Source organism: Nymphalis io, chromosome 21, assembly GCF_905147045.1.
Source record: "Nymphalis io chromosome 21, ilAglIoxx1.1, whole genome shotgun sequence".
Taxonomy (NCBI): domain Eukaryota; kingdom Metazoa; phylum Arthropoda; class Insecta; order Lepidoptera; family Nymphalidae; genus Nymphalis; species Nymphalis io.
This window is the reverse complement of record NC_065908.1, coordinates 6,068,510-6,092,676: the sequence shown is the minus strand read 5'-3', so window position 1 is coordinate 6,092,676 and position 24,167 is coordinate 6,068,510. Positions and strand designations below refer to the sequence as shown.

Genomic DNA, 24,167 nt, shown 5'->3' with positions numbered 1-24,167 from the left:
GGATTATTGCCGTGCCACCGTAATACCGGGCACAATTTATTTGAGAATCGGTTTGGATTCACACGCATTACTGTGAGCGAAGGTGTATACCATCGTCCCAATGTATGACACATTTGCAATCTTTCTTTGTAAAGAAATATTAAAAAAAACCTCGTGAACCATTCACGTGAGGTTCGTATCCATATATATTTTTCGAATAGATATATGTGATTGAGTGAGATATTAATTTAGAAGGCAGAGTGCGAGGAAGGCAGGCGGTGGGTGCGTGACATACCTTGGTTGGGTCGGAGCCTGCACAGGCTGTCGGCTTGCTCCCACAAGTCGTGCGCGACGTACAGGAAGGTGTAGTACTTGGTGAGCTGCAGCAGCGCGTGGTGCGCGTGCGCGGGGACGGCGTGCGCCATGGGGCAGTAGCCGGCGCCGGAGCCGGAGCCGGAGCCGGCGGGCACGGCGTGCGCCAGCGAGCAGTACCCAGACGAGCCGGAACCGGAGCCGGAGCCCACGGAACCGGCGGGGGACGGGGACGGCGACATCGGGGAGGCCGACCTCGCAGACGACGCCGACATAGCCGACGCCGCAGACACCGCTTCTGCGCAAGCCGGCTGGAACGACAAGGACTGTTGACGCTATGATCGTTGTCGTGGTAAAAATTTTTGTTTAGTTCCACCACCGATTAGACGCTAATGAGATTTGAATATCCTTTTACACGAATATACGAAAACACGTTCACTTGGATGAAAATTACAATTTGATAATGTATTTGTATTCTGTTTTATAAACTATTTTTATAACAAACCTTCTGTTGATATTCCTGAACGATTTTGTTGTACTCTCTCACTTCGCGGTTGTACATTTTGAACATTCGGAGGTACAGCAGCGCCTGCACTCGGAGGCTGAAATGATATCCTTTTTTCAAATACCCGCTCCGACTAATTAACAACAATACTCTAATCTGAGGTAATCTTAAATGAAACAACTCATTTTAGTGTCGGTAAGCAGTCGAAATGACCAGAATCAATCATCATGACATCGAAATGACAGACCGAGAAACAGTACCTGAGGATGTCCAGCTTGCTGAAGGTGGAGTGCGGCGAGGCGCGGAACCGCTGCGGCATGGAGTGGATGGACTTAATGTACTCGATGGTCTCGCGGTAGATGGTGAAGGCGCGCTTGGTGTCCAGCTCCAGCTCCAGCACGCGGCCCGTCAGCACGAAGCACAGCACGGACTCCAGGTACAGCATCACGCGCGCCAGCGGCTCCTGCTCGCGCTCGGCCGCCGTGCGCAGCCGCTTGGCCTCGCCCAGGTAGTACCTGGCACGTCGCGCAAGCCGTTACATACACCACTCACATTGACCGGGCAACATACAGGGGCGATCGAATGTAAAAAATGTCTACTGGGGCTTTGTGCGAGCTCGTCTGGTTAGGTACCACCCACTCATCAGATATTCTACCGCAAAACAGCAATACTTGATATTGTTGAGTTCCGGTTTGAAGGGTGAGTGAGCCAGTGTAATTACAGGCAGAAGGGACATAAAATCTTAGTATCCAAGGTTGGTGGCGCATTGGCTATTTAAGCGATGGTTGACATTTCTTACAATGCCAATGTCTAAGGGCGTTTGGTGACCACTTACCATCAGGTAGCCCATATGCTCGTCCGCCTTTCTATTCAATAAAAAAAAATCACTCACTTGTGGTCTCGTTCCTCATCGGAGAGCGCGTCGGCCGGCAGGCGCTCGAAGTACGAGTAGTAGATGGGAGTTCGCCCCGCGCAGCGCTCCGCTCGCTCGAGGCCGCCGAGACTCGCCAGGCTCCCGCCGCTCGTCTCCAGCGTCTGCAGTCGGCGACCGTTCGTTTAGTACGATTACATTTTTATACTAATTACAACAATAGCATCCAGCTGAATTGGCAACGGGTTCGCGTAAAGTATGCGGCCGGCTTACACACCGTATCCACCCCACAAAATGGGAACGTCCAAGTTATTGACGGGCAGGGGCCCGTCAATAAATATGAACCATATGTGATTAAATGGACAGGGAATGAGTTAATCACATAACAAAATAATCTATACACGAATATACGATAACTAACAGAGGAAACGTCAATAAAGACATAATTCATACAATAGGAACCCGTTCAGCGTCAGCGATGTTTTACTAGACAACAAGTGGGCGGGGTCGGTCGTGACTCACGTGGTCGGCGGGCGGCGTGGGCGGCGTGGGCGCGGGCGGCGCGGCGCGGCGCGGCGGGCGCTGCAGCGCGCGCACGATCTCGGCGCGCAGGCGGCTCAGCGGGACGCTCACCACGCACATGGAGCGCCCGCGGGACACGCGCTCGCCTGCGGCCGGCGACGAAATTGCTTTTATTATGGACTTGCCAGTTTCGGAGCTATTTGAACTTACTGAGTTTTCTGTCTTGACAGAAAACTCCCCCAGTAATATTTAATTGTTCCGACCCATGCGTAATATGAGATAGCTAAATCACGAAAAATATTTTATTTAATATAATTTGATTTCGTAGGAAATAATAATAAAATATATGTATTTTTTTTACAATCAGTAAAGATTACAGATTATGAAGTCACTTACCGTTCGATAATGAATTCGGAACGAAGCCAACGTCCGCTTCGGCTCGAACGTATCGGTCCGGCGCAATTCTTTCCACCCTCTCCAACGGTAATTTGTCCCCAGAAAGGCGATCTATCGTCAATTTGTCGCTAGATAGCCGCTCATGCGACAGTTTGTCGCTTGATAATCGCTCATGGGAAATCTTTTCATTCGATAACCGATCATGCGACAATTGATTTGACAACCGATCCATTTTATCGTTCGGCATCAACTTGTCTCCGGACAACCGATCGATGGACATTTTTTCTATAGGTATTCGATCGATCAGCATTTTATCACCCGATAGTCGATCGTTTGATTTCCTGTCTGAAGATAGTCTATCGCTAGTAGAAAGTGAGGAACGATCCGACAACCGTTCTGATCGTTCGGATAGTCGGTCGTTGGATAGTCTTTCTTGTAACCGGTCCGTGAGTGAGAGTCGGTCAGGGGGCAGCCGATCGCTCGAACGTCTCTCGGGTAACCGATCCGTTCGGTCGGGTATTCGGTCGTTCGACGTTCGTTCTGTGATTCGGTCTGATATTCTGTCGTCGGGGCGGCGATGGTCGGGCCTTTCGATCGAGACTCTTTCCTGTATCCTCTCGTGAGCCACTCGTTCTGCCTCTCGTTTCCTAGTAAGGGTTTCTGGTTCTTGCGGAGGTGACACTCTCGCGATCGCCTCCTCGTTTCTTCGTTCTGCTGAACGATCCCGGTGCCTCCTGTCGTCATCGTCGGCGCCGGACTCAATAATGGTCACTTGACCTTTACCCTTTCCACCTTTTCCCTTGCCACCCTTGCCACCTTTACCCCCGCACTCGTCTCCCTTTTTTGGCGTAAAAACCTGAAGAAAACAATTTACTACTTAGATATTTCCATGGAAATTTTGTAACTTCTATTGTTTACAGAATATACTTAAAATTTTCAAGCTTAGAATTATTAGTTAATAACTATACCTTGCGGAAGATGTGAGTTTTGGTGTCTTGCAAAGGATGTGGATGTGGTTGAGGAGGCTCTGGTTCAGGTTCGCTGTCGGGCGCGGGGGACGGGGGTCTCGTCTTGGGAGGCCGGCCTCGCTTCTTCTTGGCGGGCCGTTCCTCTGAGTTGCGAAGTTTTGGAGGCCTACCCCGCTTCACGCCGGAGCTCTGTGAGCCGTTAGCTATGGCCGCCGCAATATTTGGGGAAGTGTGTGTACGCGCCTGTAAATACAATAAAAAAAAGCTTAATTATATATTTTTATCAAAAAGAATAAAAACATGAGAAATATTTCTTTCAACTTTAAAAAATGTACTAGGTATAATAATAATTTAAATCAAAGTTGAAATCTACAAAATGAATTCCCGAATGAAACATAGATCGTATTAAACAACTTCTTACTGGATTCGGTCTGGGTGCTTCGTCGTCACTCGACGCAGTGGAAATACGATTTGCGAGGGACCTTCTTCTCCTGGTGCCAGGAGATGGCGACGACGCCTCTGAGTCTGATAACTCCGAGATTGGACTCTGTAAATATAATTGACATATTCCATAAACTATACTCCTTAGTGAAATAACATTTGAATGGTGGTTTAATATTAATAATATGATAGAGAATGACGTTATATTGATATACCCCAATCGACATTTCGGATATATTTCCATGCAGGGCGCCAACAGCCTTCCACAGCATATCCTTCAGCTTGTTATAATTGTCTAGCACTTTAACTTTATCATCGGATGGCATATCGTTCAAATTGTTTTCAAAATTAGTCAGACCACTTCTCAAATTACACTTCAAAACGGCCAAATCGATCCATTTCTGCTGAATATTTCTTTCATGACGATTTATTATTCGGTGCATTAATTTTATAAGTAATTGGAAGAGATCATCATCCATTTCCTTAAAGTTCAATTATACAACTTTTGAATTATTACGTACGTAAATATTTTCTATACAATAAAGTCTAGAAAATATTTTGAACAATACAGTGATGTTCTTAGTCCTGTTTCTAGATCACAATGACGTTTAATTTAATAAACGCAGCGTGCAGAGTGTAGTGCTGAATCAGTGTCCATGTACGGAGAAGTGTTTATCTCTCGTAATACGACACCTGGGAAAGGTACGCTGTGACATCTAGTCGAGCTATCAATGTGTAGATAAAACGAATGTATCTTATGCATCCTCGTTATGTATTACTTTTGTGTCGTATTTTGTTTATGCGACACTTAATTAGATACAATATAGGGACTAATTCATTATCAAAATGAGTATTATCAATTTGATATTCATGTCGGTTATTACAATTTAAAAACAACCTGTTTATTCAAAAATATATTTTAAACATATCAATAAGTGTTAAGTTCAACTGACTTTGGTATTGGCTAGCTTATACGGAATAGTACAATCCCGGAACCACGAGGGAGTGCATTCTGCACTTGTGTTTTTATTTACACATACTTAAAAAAACAACAAAATATACTTAGTTCAAGAAGATATTTATAAGCACTTTTGAATCATTCATTAATTCAGTCATTTTTCACGATTATATTAAATGTACAGCTATTTCCGTTTCGGTATGTAGATCCTACCGAGAAAAACACAAGAAATTCAGCAGTTACTTTTTTCCAACATTTCAAATACTATGTCCTACGCAATCCCTTGAGTATGAACGCTGAAAGGAGGTACTTTATAGGGATGTATGTTGTCTTTACTTCAAAATATTCGAAAATCTTAAGAAGATCTCGACTTATAGTTTCAAAAACAGTTACTGTTTTATGTTTTAAATAACTTACCGGCTTTCCCTTCGCTTCTGCCAGGACATTGCTAAGGTCCGCGTGGCCAGGCGGATGTGCGGCTGGCGGGGCGAAGTTCGAGAGACTCCAGGAGGGCCGTTGTGCGGGAGGTGGCGCGGGCGCGGGCGGAGGTACTGCACCGTTGCTGGACTCCGCGGAGGAGGACTCGGATTCCGAGTCGGAGGGGGAAGACTCGCTGCCTGAACTCGGACTACCGCCCGAGCCGATCGGTGATAGGATACTGCAAAATTAAAAAATACAATTTAATCATACAAATGATAGAATAGATTAGGATACGACGTATTTGACCTGACCCACCCCAAGCTTAACCCGTGGGTGTAATTTGAATCGATGAAGGATTTTTTGGTTTAACCCAATCATCACATAGATGACTGCACCGTTCCCAAATAATTGGGACACGCAAGTCAAATATGACAATAAACTAAAGTAATAAATAAACATATGTTCATTTCATTTTAACTAAAAAGGACATTAAATTATGGGAGACAACTTAAAAAAAATAATATCACCATCTCCTTCTTTGAAATTCACCCACCATCAATTATTATAACGCCAAATAATAATTAGTATTGCTGTGATAACATGAATATGTTTGAACTTTCTGCTTCTTCACTTCTCTGCTTTCGTACGATAAATTAAAAAATAATAATTTCGTGCAAGCAGTGAGTATAATTCGAGCTGAGTTAAGTATAGTATAGAAGATAAAATTTTTACCTTATTCTGTAACATTGCCGTTTCATCTCACGTACCATTGAACAATATAAACAAGGAATAGGTTTCAATATAACATGAAATAGTTCGAGCGTGGCGATTGCAATTGAGTTAGTCGAGACCGTAAACAAAGGAGAGACAATTTGTTTGAGCTCCGTAGTTTATTTTTGGACGTTAGTTTACTATAACTTCGATCGTTTCCCTTGTTAAATATTACACTATGGAATTAAAAAAGTTCTAACATTATCGACCCAAGCTCTGTAGAGATCTATACGACATCCCACGGTTATGTTATGGTTCATTTGCCATAGTAAATGTTGCGATGAAAACCGAAGGTAATATCGTTTATCACGTGATGTCTTTCTTTTTATATTTAAAAACTCTTTTAGATTTTAGTCGTGTTCTTATTAAGGTTACTGTAACGAAATATGAATGTTTAGAAATTTTTTATACGTGAATTATTAAACATAATTAAAAAAAAACTTTACTTTAAATTAACTTATTACACCTATTCGCATTATAACATCGAATATATAATAATACATTTATATTAGTTTTGTAATATTAAATACATTTCATGGTAAACCAGAGGACTCACGTATAACTGATTTCAGTTTAAGAGTATGAATTGAAATATAAGTATTTCTTATGAAGATAAGAACCAACTTAACAATAGTATAAAATATTGGATTTGTATTTTTTAATCGTATTAAATAATTCGATAAATGTTTTTGCAATTCGTCTACGTCATATCACTGTTTGTCAACGCATATCTTACTCTCTTTATTTAGGCAAAATACACAACGTAGATATATTATAAACACGTAATTTCAAAGTCAAAATCTATATCTATTCTATATAAATGATAAAGCTTAGAGGTTTGTTGGCTTGAACGAGCTCCGGAATAACCTAGCCCGATATATAAAGAAACTCTTGCGTAACATAGAATTTTTATTGAGAAAGCTTATAAACTTTACGTACAATACAAGGGGATTTAGAGCAACTAATTCAATATACAAAGAATTCAAAATTCAAAATAAAAAGAATTACAGTAACAGCCTGTTAATGTCGCACAGCTGGGCTAAGGCCTCCTCTCCTTTTTGAGAAGAAGGTTTCGAACTTATTACACTGGTAGAATACACAATTTCAATAATTGTGCCAAATGTGTATTCTACCAGTGAAAAAACTAGGCACATGCAGATTCCCTCACGATGTTTTCCTTCACCGTCAAGCGTCAATTGATTGAATTATTGATTGTTAATAGTATAACAGCGCTTACGAGAAAAATATCTCAGAACAGAGAAGGACCGATGACAAAAAATCAATAAACATCGACGATGCAACAAAATAAGACTTTAAATCGACATGTTTAATTACATGTTTTTATATAATCATTTTAAGCAAAAATCTATATATATTTGCAAGACATTATAATTTTTCTGTGAATGATTAAATATTTTATTGAGAGATTTCACTTATAAACATTAACCGCTTTTAACATAATTCAGTAAAATATTGGCAACGGTTAAAGTAAAGGAAATAGTAACTACGGCAACTGAGCTACCGGTCTGGGGTTCAGTCGCTCGTGACAATTAAATCTTTTGTACTGATCATATTCTCATATTTTCAGTGGATATAATATCAATATATCACCTTTTAGAGGACATAAGGTCCTGTTCTTGAGATAATCGTTTAAATGTTAGAAATGAAAGGGGTTAATCAGTACAATTCAAATATATGAATATAACCAGCTTGTTCCCTTGAATTAAGGCGATAAATAGGTAAAACTTATAAAATTACGTCACGAGCGCAGTTTTAACGTAGTCATGTTTAATTTTTAAGCTCTTACTTGTTAATATTATGTAAGTATAAGATAGTTTCTACTCACGGTTCAAGCCTTGTGGTGGTGGCGGCGACCTCGTCGTCGCTCTCTGACAATCCGAGGTCTTTGTTCACCACGTTACTATAAAATAAATCATGTTTAGATATTAATCATTACTTTTATTCAACAAGGTCCGGCAGAGTAGGGAAGAGACCCATCCCATGTGCTGTGAGTGTCGCAAGACCCAACGAAAGGATTTTTTTAATAAACATTCAACTCCTGATTGGTCAGCCTCTCGAAGAGGAGATTTTAGAGATGTATGAGTACCATGTGGCAGGTTTTCATTGTGCCACATGGCCGCCTGCCACATCCATACAAAAATATATTAATGGTTTATTTATTAGGTAATCTAACAGCTTGTCTATAAAATTAATATTATTTTATTGATAAATAAAACCAAAATAATAATACACAAATTGATGAAATTCATATTATATTAAATGTAAAAATTATAATTTATTTCAACTTTCAATAAGTCGAAGTCAAATAGTATCGATTAACTTTATTCATAGTATTCATGAATGAATGGAATTTGGCTGTCTGACGTGAGTAATATCAAAATATTATGTTACATAAATATTGCTTTCGTTGAGGAAAATAAATACACTTCTTTATTTATATTTGAGTAAGCTTTCATGTTTTAAATATTGTATCTTCTCACTTCATAAATAAAATGAAATGTTAGATTTTAATGTTCATTGAACCTCCGTAACTGTTTATTCAACGCTTTCATCATTCGCTTGTCTTTATCCCATTCATTTCTAGTCGGCGCAGCGTGTGCATGGAAAGTATTTGACAAAACGTTACGGGTGACTGCATGACTCCTTGGTGATCGACATTAAGGGCCGATATAGGCCATAATACGTGAAGTATTAAAACTTTCAGGTCTTTAATTTATGTTTATAAGACTTCTCGTGCTCTGTTGTAAAGGCAAATATCCTGAATGTGTCGGGTGAAATTCTGCTACATGTATGTACCAAGCCGTAACAAACACAAAACACACACACACACACACGCACAAACATACACATACACACACACACACACGGACTCACCCAGATTCATTCATTAGATTCTCATATCTTAATAGTTTTAATTTACTTACTGACTTCTTAGTTAGCTATTTAATATATGCTTAAACTAATTAAGTAATTGTTTTAAGTTATATGTCCACAATACTTAATACAATAAGGAATGTATATTAATTGTTTGTAATTGGATGGATTACCAAATAAATAAATAAGCCGTCGTGTAACGACGTATGGATAAGATCAAAACTGTTTCTTTATGAGAAAAGGTATCTGCCCAGCAGTGGGAAATTACATAGACTATTTAATAAATTAGTTATTTAAATATTAAAAATTATATAATATATGTCATAATAACAGTTGTGGATGTCAATTGAATTTATAGATCGTATTTTGTTTTCCTAATAAAAAAAATATATATATATACTTACGGTGAAACAGAACTTCTTGAGTTTGATATCCGGTTGTCTAAGCCTGGAAAAAAGAAAAACCAAACATTACTTCTCTATTATAATATATTCCAATAAAAAAAAAAAACAATTCAAAAATATATTAAGCGTGATACGTCAGTTAGGGGAGTATTACCGATTTGCTGATTATTATACATATATAATATATATACAACATAAAAGTTTAAAAAAATATAGTTCGTTATGTAAAAGCGAAATTTCGATTTAACGTTTCAAAATAAAACGTTTCTGTTGCAAAGAAATATTTTCTGTCACGTCTAATGAATAGTTATCGCGTTGGAAACAGAAATAAGTGTCGAAAAATGTATATTACTTAGGTCCTGAAGAATTCTGTGTAGGAGACAACATAAATTATATAAAGATAATATTTATAATGTACAGTACAGTAACAGTAACAGCCTGTTAATGTAACACTGCTGGGCTAAGGCCTCCTCTCCCTTTTGAGGAGAAGGTTTGGAGCTTATTCCACCACGCTGTTCTAATGCGGGTTAGTAGAATACACATGTGGCAGGATTTCAATGAAATTTGACACATGCAGGTTTCCTCACGATGTTTTCCTTCGTCGTCAAGCACGAGATGAATTATAATGAGTTAATCAGAATTATAATCGACCTCTAATTTAAATGACCATGAGTAAATAAAAAATGCAAAATAAATGGCATGTCATTAAAAGTAGAAATTGTAAAAGTGAGTATTTATTAACATATAATAACTTACAAACGTATGTCAATATTAAAAGAGATTCGGTTCAGTTGACGTTCTATCTTAGTTTAAAATCTTAACCTCTTAAGCGTTTCCACAGCTAGAGTGTTTCGTAAAAGCCATTAAACATAAGCAACAAGCAAATATAAATCTAATTGTTAACGTCGTAAACGACAGAGTGGATCGTATAATTCAGCACTCGAGTATGAGAAAGGGCCGAGTGTTTGTTTAGGCGTTCTGAGCACAAAAGTAAACACACACCGAGTTCGGTTCCCGGCCGATACCCCGCAACTTTCGATAGGGCTATGAACTTTACGGTGGCACGTTTCGACATTGTAAACGAAATAATTCAATCATACTTATATACTAGTAATGTGTATGCGATTTATAAACTTACACTTTTAACCAGCTTTAACGTTAAAAGGGATAATTATACATATATATATGAGTTCTTAAAACGTAGAGGAGAGAAGTGTAATGTTGAAAACTAGAGACGCAATAGTAAAGGATTTTTCTCTACCCGCCTTCTCTGTAATCTTATTCAATCGAACCGTTCAAAGTTTTATTCTAATTAACACACTAAGATAAATCAATATTGTCATATATGTTTTAATAATTAAATACACAAAGCGCTAAAAAATCACACACGTTTTCTTCTTAATATCGGGTGAGGCGCCTTCTTTACATACTTATATTCACATAATAAACAATAGAGTAAACACTAGTTCTAGTAAATCATATTTTTATGTGTCCTTCTAAATCGTCGTCAATATTTTACTTTAAAGAAGTACATAGAACGACAATAAAACTCATTTTCTTTGATATAGTTAAAGACGGATTTTTTTTATTTACATATAAAAGTAAATAATGTATCTGATTATTAATAAAAATTTGTGTCAAGATATCGATTCAAGGAGACCAGAGAACCATAACCTTTGGGTGTCACAAGGTGCTCAGCCATTTTGACTACGTTCAACTCAAGTTATTGAACCTTTGTAACCTCAAAGAAATTCATCAATACGAAAAGTAATCAAAATATTAATAAGCCTAGAGTTTGAGTACCTTTATTTGGACAGATTCTATTATCGAGACTTATAGAAGCGTAGGTAGCAACGACCTAGCCGCCCTACACTAGGTCTCCGACCCTAGGTCGGTAGGGCATTGCGCTTGAAAGTTTCATAATTTGTTTGTAAATAGATTTCAAAATTAAACTTATTTATATGATTTTGAATTCACAATAAATTAGCTAAATAGTATATTATTTAGTAAGTACGAACTGATGTTTTCTATATAAAACAATTTTGTTAATATAAATCTGAATATTGAATAAGAGATTTATTGGTTGTATTTTTGAATTCAATAAACGTTTGATCGGTGTATGCTTACACAGACCCAATATTTTTATATTCTGTTCTCAATCTTCGATAGTGTTAACATAGAATTGTGTTTACAGGCAGTATACTACAGCTACGACATACAATTAGATTTATTATAAAACTAGCTGCTATGCGCGGTTTCACGCGCGTTATACGTTCCTGGTAACCTCCCCCCCCCCACCCCGTAGGCCGCAGCGTGATTTTAAATAGCTTGTAATCTTCATCAAGAATTGGGCTATCAAATCCAAAATTATTTTTTCAAATCCGACTCATTAGTTTTCATAGATTAACGTGTTAAAACAAACTCTTCAGATTTATTATATTCGTATACCTAGATATTTCAACATAACATTAATAAACAATATTATACAGTAAAATTGTTATACAAATTTAAATAAAAAATCAACTCCATAATTTAATTTATTACGTGAATAAGGACACATTTGTATAGAAAATATTACGAAACGTGTTATCTGCATATGAATGTAAGCGTATTTTTTTCTAGGAATAAACAGATTGACGTATTAAGATGTCTCGCAGTACCGTTGCGAGAATGTAAATGCCTAACGTATGTATAAACTTCGTATAAATGTGCGATGTTCGAGAAACACGCGCGGATTTTACGAGTCATTTTATTTAAAGCGACAAGAATAGAAACAAAAAAAAAATATGAAGGGTAAATATTTTCACAATAATATACTTAGTGCTTTATGAAAATTGTTTTTTAATTAAATTAAGAACATGTATGTTGTAAGACTATGCATCTTGTAAGATGCATAATCAAAAAAAAATATTAATCTCCAAACTACTGATGCAGTTTGTCTACAAGTACGTATTAAACAGACATATAAACTAAAATTACTATTATTTTTATAAAAATACGATCGTAAAAAAAACAAACGTTTGTATTAAACAAATCACCAAGTCCTGTTTTGTTCACAATTATATTTCCCATGTAATTAATATAGTCTCTGTTAAGAGTGGTCGCAGTTGATAAAATTCACCGTTACATTATTAACATGACAGAGAAACGCTATTTTACGTTTATTTGGTGGGCCAGGTATTCGAAACGGGATCATCTGTGCAGCCGCACAAGTTAGCTACTAGACCAATGAGTTGAGTACGTATATACTAAGTCTTATATTTGTTTTATTGTAGCAGATATCAGGAACAGTTGTTAATCGAGGGGACTTGATATCTCATGATATAGAAATTAGGGAGTTCGGTGTATAGACCTTTGTAATGAGATGTAATTTCAAGTTTTTTTCGGTATGAAGGGAAGCTTCAGTTGATACCGTAACGTATGACGCTTTCAAATACTTAAAATATAAATATATTTTTTAATAGAATATGAAGGCGGACGAGCATATAATATTAATAAGCAATAAAGCATGGGCTACCTGATGGTAAGTGGTCACCAACGCTCATAGACATTGGCATTGTAAGAAATTAAACCATCGCTTACATCACCAATGCGCCACCAACTTTGGGAACTAAGATGTTATGTCCCTTGTGCCTGTAATTACACTGGCTCACTCACCCTTCAAATCGGAACACAACAATACCAAGTACCGCTGTTTTGCGGTAGAATATCTGATGAGTGGGTGGTACCTAACCAGACGAGCTTGCACAAAGCTCTACCACCAGTATATACATATTTACAATAAAAAAAAAAAATACGGTCCAAAACAACATATTATAACTTTATATTATACAACTAAATAAATAACTATATACTTTACAATAAGTAAATAATATAAAAAAAAAACATGGCAACGTTCAACGCATCATATATCTTCATATATCATGTACACAATTAACAATACGTGTATAACTTTCGCGACGCACACATAACAATTTAATATAACCACCGGCCCTTCAAAGACATGGCGATATAAGGAAATGTTAGCGGCGTGTAATTACACGAACAATGAAAACATATCATACCATTATCATCACCATCGCATTTGTGCAAAAACCGCTTCACGCTCGAAAAACTTCGCTTTCATTTATTATTTGATTTTTATTAAAATGATATTTAGTTGAACAATATTACTATAAATATTTATTGGTGGGTCTAGAAACTTATATAGTAGTTCCTTACTAGGTCCTTATAAAAATATACGTGAAAATGTTTGCAAGTTCATTTCTTATATCCCTCTCATATGGCAGGAGTTTGTATAGAAAGTGTTTGTCTTTATATGGAAATTGGTACTGGATTGCTGTTTGAACAGTATGGGTGATTCCTATTTGAATAGTGTGCTTAATAAATAATATACTTCATCGATTTAACCCACAGTATTATTAATAAAATCAATAAATTATATATATATATATTTACTGTAAGTCATCCGTCCGTTCGAAAGAAACTCGATAGTTATGCTGAATGCATAAATAACTATCGTGTTTCTTACGTTATATTGTTTAATTGAAATAGTTAGAAGTATAAAAAAATTGGTACCTTTACCGTATTAGAGAATCAATAGTATAAAAATACTAAGACGAATAAATAGCACTGTGTGTGTGTGTGTGAATGTTTGTGTGTGTGTGTGTGTGAATATGTGTGCGTGTGTGTGGTTGTGTGTGTTAATGTATGTGTGTGTGTGTGTGTGAATTTAAAAACCTTTATGAACACACAATAATAGCTAGGTGTATAAATTATAACTTTTGTCCTTCTTTGACGTTCAAGCGCTTAATGCCCAATTTCATCAAAATCGGTTCAATGTTTTAGCTGTTCAACCGTAACACACGACCAGAGTTACTTTCGCATTTATAACATTAGTATCGATTTACAATTAAAAATTCTACCTTAATTTTCATCCAGATTTAATTTCGTACACAGTAATGCGACATGTCTAGACTCTAAATAGACAAGTCACATAAATATTCTTATGAAATATATAAATGAAACTTTTTAAGTGGAAAGTGTAATAACTCACGAGTATATGAGCAGGTTAATCGTTTTTTTTATTAAATATTTTGTTATGCAAAAATGAACTTTAAAACTGATAATTTTTGATTTAGTTTCAATGAAATTGTGACACTTAGTTGTTTTCAATGAAGTTCATTATACGTCTAGACGAGGATGACGCATGTATAGCGTATATAGATAATTGTTCCATTTACATGTAAAATAACAAAAGCTTATTACTCCATTAAAAAAAAACTTTCAAAAGGAGTCATTACCGATAAAGAGTAGCAATCGTATTTTATAGCAAAAAGATACATTTTTTTACTATCTCTACCAGCGTAGACTTTAAACAGGTACAGTAATAACGATTTGATGTCAGATAAAAAAAAACACAATAGCAATGCCCGGAATAATATTAATTTCTTAAATCCGGGCATTGCTATTGTGTTTTTATATATATATATATGCTTATAAAATATATATATATATATATACATATTTTATAAGCATATAGCTTAGAAGCGGGGATGACGATAGCGAGTTTTACATCGTAAGGCGGCCCGTACTATTGTGTTGTTAACGCTTCAACTATTTATTATTTGAGAAATTTTTGAAGTATTGTTTTAATTTTATAAATTAAAATCTTGGATTTTTATTGTTTATTTTATATGTCTATTATTAAATAAGTTACCGTTTTGTTACAATGAGTTCTTGTTAGGGTTTTTTTGTAAACATTCAATACAATATCTGCAACAATGACTCGTCAATAAAAAAATTCAAAACAATATAATCTATGAATAATGGAATATAAAAATGAACGTATATTCAAAATTGAGTCTTATTAGTTGTGAGTAAAGCGTTTAAATGCGATGTCACCTTTCGATGCCTTATTTGGGGGATTGTACCCACGGTGATGACTCGATAAGGTCAATCACCGTGTTAAATGGAAACTCAATTAAAAGCTGAACTCAAAACGCTATTGACAAGGTATCTTGGGAAACATTTTTTAAGCATTACATTTCGGTTTTATTTTATACCATTATCAGTTAAGAGTAATAAATGTAAAATGAGTTGAACAGAATTTAAAAACATTTATAAACAGAATACGCCGTGTTGCTGCGGCGGAAAGGAATAGAGCCCGTCATTTCACCTCTTGGGTGTATAATTTTTGATAATCGCATCCATCAATCGTGAAAGAATACTCTTCAACCACCCAGTATGGCGGCGGATGAACCACTAGCAAAAGTATAGGTTCAACGTCAGACATACGGCTGGCCTTGAAAGTCTGCCAATTATTTTTACCGTGTAGTTTACACATCGGCACACATAGGCTAATAAATGGGGTAAGCGAAAATTTAAAAATATAATATACATTCGAAAATTAAATATTCGTCTTAAAAACAAATGGGTTGGATTACAAAAGCTTTTTAAAGTACAAGAATCTTAACTTCCAATAAAAAAAAAAATCATTATAACGTACGATTGTAAAAAGTTTTCACAAAGTTTTCACGTTGTTTACAATAAGACGTAAAGTTTACAAATATTTAATAGTTTCGTAAAATTCGTCAATAAAATTACGCAAAGGGTTTAAAAATATTTCGACGGCGGAGGTTTCATAACGTTATCTTTGTTAACATGAAACAATCGAGACGATGAACAAGTGAAAAACTTTTGTAAAATTTAAAGAATCTCCTTAATTGTAAACAACAATAGATTTCTTTATATAAACATAAAGGGAGAAATTTTTTTTTAGATATAACGTCGTTTCGGGACAGCGTATAGTTCTTGTTACGCAATTTTGCAGCTGTCATTGTGATATAATTGGACGGGACAATAAAAATATAAATAACGTACATGTCAAGTAACGGAAGCGTTGTTAAAATATAGTTTTTTTTTGTTGCTTTCGAAACATTCATTGCTTCGTATTACAATTAGGTAATAACAATAGACAATTTATGCAAAACAAAAAAAAAAGCCAGTTGAGTCAAGATATGATCACATCTGCATTGGTGACATGATCCGTAAGTAATATCGGTCGATATATATTTCAGAGCGTTGGTACTTGGTATTTCCAATCAATTTCATCTTCAAAGCTACAAGCTATCTACAAATAATTGCTAAGCCTATGGTATTATGCCCTAGGTGTCAATTAAGCTATGCACCCGATTGTCTGTAGCTTGTAAATTAATGATTGTAATCAGCTGTCTATTTATTTATATCATTTTAAACAAATTCATAAATTAAATATATTTGTTAGTTTTTTATAGAGCCTTTTTATAAAATATAAAAAAAAACATCAAACAATTTAACAAGTAATCAAATAATTAAAAAAAATTAGAGTGCATTCAATTCGTTGTCGTAGTATGCTATGGTGATAAGGATCTGTGTTCTTGGCCGATTACGTCCACAGTGGCTGTATAAAATTGTGCACTCTCTTTTGCCTCATATTCATAGATACACAGCCAGACGATAAATGCGACACGACCGGAAAGAGTTCAGGCGCAGCAGCAACGGTTTAACGTGCTATCCGAGGTACGAGAGTGTAAACACTGCTTCTAGTTTTCGGGCAGTATCGGCTGAAAAGATCTAACCTTTTATTGGGCCGACCCGGGATTGAACCCAAGACCTTGGGGTCTGCAGTCTTATTAGCTAATTATAAGAACTACGAAGCAGTCAAAATCACAACATACAATGATATAAAACAGACTGCATATTACCCAGTTAAATAACTAAATAACAGACAACTTATTGGGTACAATATTATTAATAAATTATAATCGTAATCCTTATAAGCGATATCCAGTACATAGTTTAATTGTTTTAGTGAAAACCTTTAGGAATACTCAATACGTTATGTCCGTACGTTTGTAGTTTACGCAACACGTGTGGACCGGACCGTGTTGTGTTTTATTGTTTGAAAACAATGGACCGATAAAATCATAAATATCAGAAAATGGTGATTGATCTTTTATCGTTTTACAGAAAAAAAATATAACGTAACATTTATTTGTATAAAAAGTATGATTTAAATTATCAAACTAATATTTTATTATATATATATATATATAATAACACACAAACCAGCTAAGTTAACATTAACATAAAACTTCCATAAAGAGTATAGGCAATCGTATAACGTTACTAATATAAATTTCAATTTATAAACAATAAAAATAAAATAACAAGCATTATATTAGCGAGTAAATAATTATGCTAAATTATATGCGGCTATATAAATATCAAATGAACTATCGACGATTTGTATTTTACAACCGTCAACCGTTCATATATTTAAACGTAAATAACAATTTTATGATCCATCCGTAACTTATATAACATGAATTAAGAAATTAAAATCGGAGTTGCTTGAAGTTTTTGTGACGTCATAAATGACGAGTTGAAACGAAGTACGAAAGAGTTTGACTATTAAAAACATGAAAGCGTAATAAACGAACTCACTTAAAACCATCGCGGATCAAATCTGTACAAGCGACATTGAAATTACATGACGTGCTTAATTTTTATTTATTATTCATTTCATTCGCCGCTGCAAAGGAAAGCACTTGAACATAATATGATGAAATTCAAACACATATGTACGTATCCACCAATTTAAACGACGTGGTAGAAAAACGGCTGTATATTTTTATTAGTTAATTTATTGCTACTTAATTGTTCTTCTGAAATGAAAAACATTGAACAGTATAGTAAATTTTCAATAAGAAATAGTAACTCTATTTTTCCAATGATAGAGCGATTGCAATCTTGCATAAATTGCAATCGTATGGGGTTAGATAATGCACCTGTGTTTGTGCACACACTTGAAAAAACGAATAATAATACTGCTGGCGTTTAATAACGTTTTCACAGGTATTGTAACTCATAAGCTTAACTCATATAAAATATATAAAGCAATTCTTTAATATTAAGATCATGGTACGAAAGAATCAGGAATAAATAAATGGCAGTTGTCAAATGTGTTAGCGATATGCGCCCGAGTGCGAGATGAGAGTAACGAGGCGCCTGTATTATTTCCGATGCTAATTAGCAGGATTTATGACGTTGTAAGACAATGCGACGATAAATAAACACGATACGATCTCCGTGTGGCGATCTGCGCACACGCAGCTACGGCTGCTTGTGCTTTGTTCGAAGTGATCTAGTGTGATTGATGAATATGTATTATTTAAAATTAAAGACATGGATAGTCAATATAACTTGCAGGTAGGGTGTCTGTAGTCAAACTAAGCAATTTTTTTCAAACCTAAATGACACTAATGCTTCAGAAGTTTCCTTGATTATCAAATGTGAATCTTACCCGAAGATTCAGGGTCAGGGAGCCGTAGTTGACAGTTATTTTAACCCAAGCAAACAACGCCGCCTTCAATGTAACACCTTGTTAATTGTTCCGCTGCTTTTTTAAAATATAAATTGAGCACATTGAACCTATAAACTTCGGTTAAGATTTTGATGTTTGAACTACTGTGCCATCTCGGCTCAATGCGCACTGCCTTTACATGTTCAATTCTTAAATATAATTCATCTCGCGTTTGCGCAGAAAAAAATCATCATGTGTAACACCAGTCATTGGAGCACCTTCGTGATTAGTTTCTAAAGCTTTATTAAAAAAAGAGAAAGCTTAGATCAGCGACGGGAAATTTACAGCCTGCTATTTTTTTGTTTACGTATTAATATTATGTAATTGGTAGAATCATACACAGATGTACACAAACAACTGGTGTTTTGCTGTCGCAATGACTCAGGCATATATGTAAATATGTATGTATAGGTATTTTTTATTTATTCATTATATATGAATGCATGAAAGGAACAAGGATAAATTTAAATGACAGAGCAAGTGACTATTCATTATTATAAAAGTCGAGTTTTTATTAGACAAATAGTCCCATGTATCGTTATTCAGATTATTTATCAATGTACGTATAAATATTTTGTACATATTAGTATTATATGTGTTTATATTTTTAGATTGTTATTACATCTGTTTTTTATTTTTTTTATCCAGCAATATTACTTTCTTATATCTTCAGGTTGTCTCGTAGAAATGGATTTTAGCAATTAAATAAAAAGAATAAAATATTGCATACTTCGTTTTTCTTTTATTTGATTAAAAATTGTTCAATAAATTATTATTTTATTATTATTATATTATGTCACGAATATGTTTACAATACAAAACGTACCGTAAACGAATTCCCGCCCGAGCAACACGTCGCCACAGTCAATGAGCTGCTGCAGCAAAGTTAGACGATTCTGGTATCCAAAGTCGGAAGTGAGCATTCCCAACATTGTCACATTGTTTATATTACACACAAATTGTTCACTGAACTTCGTTGACAACAATCGAATTCACTGCTAAAAATTATAAAGTTTCTTTAAGGATAATTTTACCTAATAAAGTTTTGTTTTTGGCGCGAAGCAAAAACAGATGCGCTTACGCCAGTCAAAAGCCGACTGCGTCTTCCGAAAGCTATTATGAAACGGACAGGTGGTGACAAGACCCCTACTTCCCCTCAATTCCGTTCAAATATCGCTCGACTAGTTGCCCGATTTAAACCTCGATTGTCTCTATAGTATGATTTCTTGTTAGATTTAATTCAATGTTAAAATTATTTTTACGGCGACCCCTTTAATGAATAACACGGTAATAATACCTTATGTTGAGTTATACGTTTTGAACTGACAAAGGATGTAAGACTATTAAACTAGGATATACTTTAAAACTGCATTAATCTAAAATCGATCAAAAACGTAAACAATAAATAAATATTGTTATATCAAAATTAAATAATCGATGTAAATTGTTTTCGTTAAAGTGATTTAACGTTATAATTACATCAAGTAATAACGCGGCAATGAAATTGATCAATGAATTTAGTGCCCTTTCTTTAAAGCCGTAGTAGACAGTTATTAAAATCGATGAGAATAAGCCATTCACAAGTGCAAGTACTACACAAACATTGCATATTGCATTGTAACCTTTAATGCGTACATTTTAAGAACTCTAATCGTACGATCTAGGTACGGCCCTCTGTATGTAGCACTCCCCCTCCCTTGCGTCGCTATTATTACTCGCATCGAAACGTGGGGTTGAATCGCGGCTTGATTATTCGCACATCAACATGTTTGCATTTCATCGATTTTTGAGACGCCCGACACGGCACGTACGCAGAATACCCTTAAATAGACAAACGCGACATTCAACAAAACTCATGCCAAGTTCATAGAATGCTCTGTGAAAACATTGCACGCTATTTGTATACAATCTTCGATACGCAAGAACCGATTCAATGTTGTCGACATTAAATTGCGACGGCGCTTCGAATCGAACCCGACTATAAGATGACATGAAAGTGTGACGCAAGAAAGCAGTATCTTAATGTGACGTTAAGTGTTAATACATTATTTAGCCCGTGACGTACAGTCGCGTAGAGTCGGACGTCGGAGCGGAACAGCGCGCGCGAGTGTACTGACCGCACGCGCCTTTCGGACGCACGTCCTCGATGCACTATTAGCTATGCATCGTTAGAATAGTGGGGATAAGTTGGGCAATATTTAATTAGAGAGGGTAGTCTAGAATTTTAGGGGACTTTGAAAAGTGAAGCGTGGGCGCTCGCGTGGCGGATCTTTCGAATCTAACAGATCAACAAGTTTAACGACAAAAGCGGTTGTCACTTGCCAACATGCTGCCATAAAACTTTCAAACTTTGTTGTTGTTTCATTTGAAAGAAGGAAAGCATTGCTAATTAGTTACTTATTAAAAATGGACGTTGAAACTTCATTGTTTTAAAAGTCTAACAGAAAATTACGTAAACCAAACACAATGTTTATAAAATTAACACTTCTCATAAACATACAAATATGACGTAATTTGAACACAACACAACCAAAACGTATAACGTCATTAGATATCTGTCACCAAATCTTAAGTTAATTTACACACAGATCTAACAATTTGTGCGTCGTGGAGCGTACAAACAACGATGCACGCGGCGTCGCGTCGCCGCCTCCCGGTTTATTTTCGTATTACAGCGCGTTTAGGCTTATGTATGATCCGCTCTATCGTATTTAACTTTGCTACCGAATGTTTCATACCGAATTTTTCACTGGTGGTAGGGCTTTGTGCAAGCTCGTCTGGGTAGGTACCACCCACTCATCAGATATTCTACCGCAAAACAGCAATACTTGATATTGTTGTGTTCCGGTTTGAAGGGTGAGTGAGCCAGTGTAATTACAGGCACAAGGGACATAAAATCTTAGTTCCCAAGGTTGGTGGCGCATTGGATATGTAAGCGATGGTTGACATTTCTTACAATGCCAATGTCTAAGAGCGTTGGTGACCACTTACCATCAGGTGGCCCATATGCTCGTCCGCCTTCCTATTCTATAAAAAAAAAAAAAAAGACACCACAGTCGTGATGCTCTAATTGTTTGAAAACGGGAATCGTGAAGATTGCGGGTTCAAACCCGGACAGGCATCGAATTTTTATGTGCTTACTTTGTATTTTTGATAGTAGTGTAGGGTAGTCAAGGAAAACATCTTAAGGAAACATGTATTCACCGACCCGTATTGTAGCAGCGTGTAGAATAAGCTCTAATCTTTCTCATCAAGACGAGAGGTCATTAGCCAAGCAATGAAATACACGTGTTACTTAAGTTTACAATCGACTGTTGTCTAGCCCGCCGTAGCTTCAGTACAGTAACAGCCCGTTAATGACCCAATGGTGGGCTAAGGCCTCCTATCCCTTTTGAGGAGAAGGTTTGGAGCTTATTCCACCACGCTGCTCCAATGCGGGTTGGTAGAATACACATGTGGCATAATTTCAATGAAATTAGACACATGCAGGTTTCTTCACGATGTTTTCCTTCACCGTAAAGCACGAGATGAATTATAAACCCAAATTAAGCACATGAAAATACAGTAGTGCTTGCCCGGGTTGGAACCCACGATCATCGGTTAAGATTCACGCGTTCTACCACTAGGCCATCTCGGCTTCGCCGTAGCTTCCCTCGGTAAATTTTATCGAAAATATTTAGGATTCCAGCGTAAAAACCGAAGACGGACTAAGTCATGGATAAGAGATAGACCCTTATATAAACGAAATTCAAGGTGAAATGCGACGGTTAAATCGTACAGACCTCAAAGCACCTGTTGAACACCTGCCTCGGCCATTTGCGGACTCTTCGTGCCCCCATATGTTACTGCCACGTGTTCTTATAAGACTGCTACTTACAATAGAGAACAATACACTCGGCTCTTTAATATGCAAATGAGAACGATATTTATTTTCATAATTATCTTTATCTTATTAACTATGAATCGTAGTGAGGTGTAATATATTGTTGAAATTATACTTTTTAAAATTTGAGCGAAAATTTTTTTCAAAAATTACTTGACTAAATATAAACGATATTTAATAAGCCTCAAAGCCAAAGCTGAAATAGCTATTTAATTTGAAATTTCTTTATAAATTATAAAAATCTATCATTTTATATGAAAGTATATAAAAAATTAAACAATATTTTCGTTCTTGTTCTACTCGTTCACTTAGATTTAATCGATTGAGTTGAACTTAGTTAATTTGTCATTGGTGTTTGCTTGCCATCAAAGTACAATAGGTAGGACGCCAGTCGTATCGCATAATTATTTTCAAAAGCAATTCATGATATTTTGTAATAGAGCCCGTCCTTATTGCTAATATATCATAAAACTGTCTAACTACTGACTACTAAAATATATTGTAATATAAAATACATATATTGCTAGTTCTTAACGTCCAAATACAACGATAATATGTTTTTTTTCTTATACTTGGTGATAGGGCTTTTTTTTACACATGGCCATCTGATCCCAAATTAAGCAGAGCTTGTACTATGGAAACGAGACAACTGATATACTACATATACTACTTTTCTTTTGTAAATACATGGTTATATAGATAATCACACCCAGACTCAGGACAAACAGACATGTTCATGTACACAAATGTCTGTCCTGGTTGGGAATCGAACCAAAAACAATCGGCGTGAAAGGCAAGTATCTACCAACCACGCCAACCGGCTCGTCAAGGCTTTGTGCAAGCCTATTATTATATTGTTGTCTTCTGGTCTGACCTATTTGTAAGTCAGTCACCACAAAAAATAACATTAATATACAGCAAAGCGCTCCAATTGAGTATAACATACTTGTTATGTCACCCACTCATTGTAATTTTCGTTAGAATTATTTATACAAAGTCAATTAATTTCAACAATACTAATCGAAATAATTGATAACATTTATTTTCATACTCTCTATTTTCCATAATAATAAAATCGAATGGTAAACACGGCCGGCCATTACGCAGCCGTTAATGTAATTATGTAATTAATCTACGCGTGTAACAGCCACGGTATAAACCACACTGACCGTAAACTGAAAATATATGAAAACAAACGAGAGCAAAAACCACCAAAACGGACGGAAGCGTTAACGTTCTAAATTCGGATCGCATCAAGAAACATCACTAAGTTATATTTTTTTATTACGATTTTTTTTTTATTTACGAAAACATAAGAACAAATTTGCCAGCTCATAGCAAGTGGAAAAGCCAATCATTAAAAAGTTTTTCCACTGGTTAAAAGCGGATCACAGTAAACAATGTATTGTTGTTTGTCGGTAGACTGACGAGTGTGT

At 35.8% G+C, this 24,167-nt stretch overlaps 1 protein-coding gene across 3 annotated transcripts in view; it reads right to left on the bottom strand.

Moving 5' to 3' along the window:
* The window catches only part of LOC126776747 (AF4/FMR2 family member 1), a 220,122-nt gene that overhangs the window by 4,690 nt on the left and 191,265 nt on the right, over positions 1-24,167 (bottom strand). For 2 of the 3 annotated variants that reach the window (XM_050499476.1, XM_050499474.1), the window contains exons 10-20: positions 9,443-9,485; positions 7,990-8,064; positions 5,370-5,610; positions 3,975-4,100; positions 3,554-3,796; positions 2,586-3,441; positions 2,190-2,335; positions 1,689-1,831; positions 1,057-1,311; positions 797-893; positions 275-617 (exon numbers count right to left, since the gene is read on the bottom strand). In XM_050499476.1, coding sequence (XP_050355433.1) covers positions 275-617; positions 797-893; positions 1,057-1,311; positions 1,689-1,831; positions 2,190-2,335; positions 2,586-3,441; positions 3,554-3,796; positions 3,975-4,100; positions 5,370-5,610; positions 7,990-8,064; positions 9,443-9,485 — 2,568 coding nt within the window. The remainder of the gene's footprint in view (positions 1-274; positions 618-796; positions 894-1,056; positions 1,312-1,688; positions 1,832-2,189; positions 2,336-2,585; positions 3,442-3,553; positions 3,797-3,974; positions 4,101-5,369; positions 5,611-7,989; positions 8,065-9,442; positions 9,486-24,167) is intronic. The other variant, XM_050499475.1, reaches the window with a different exon arrangement.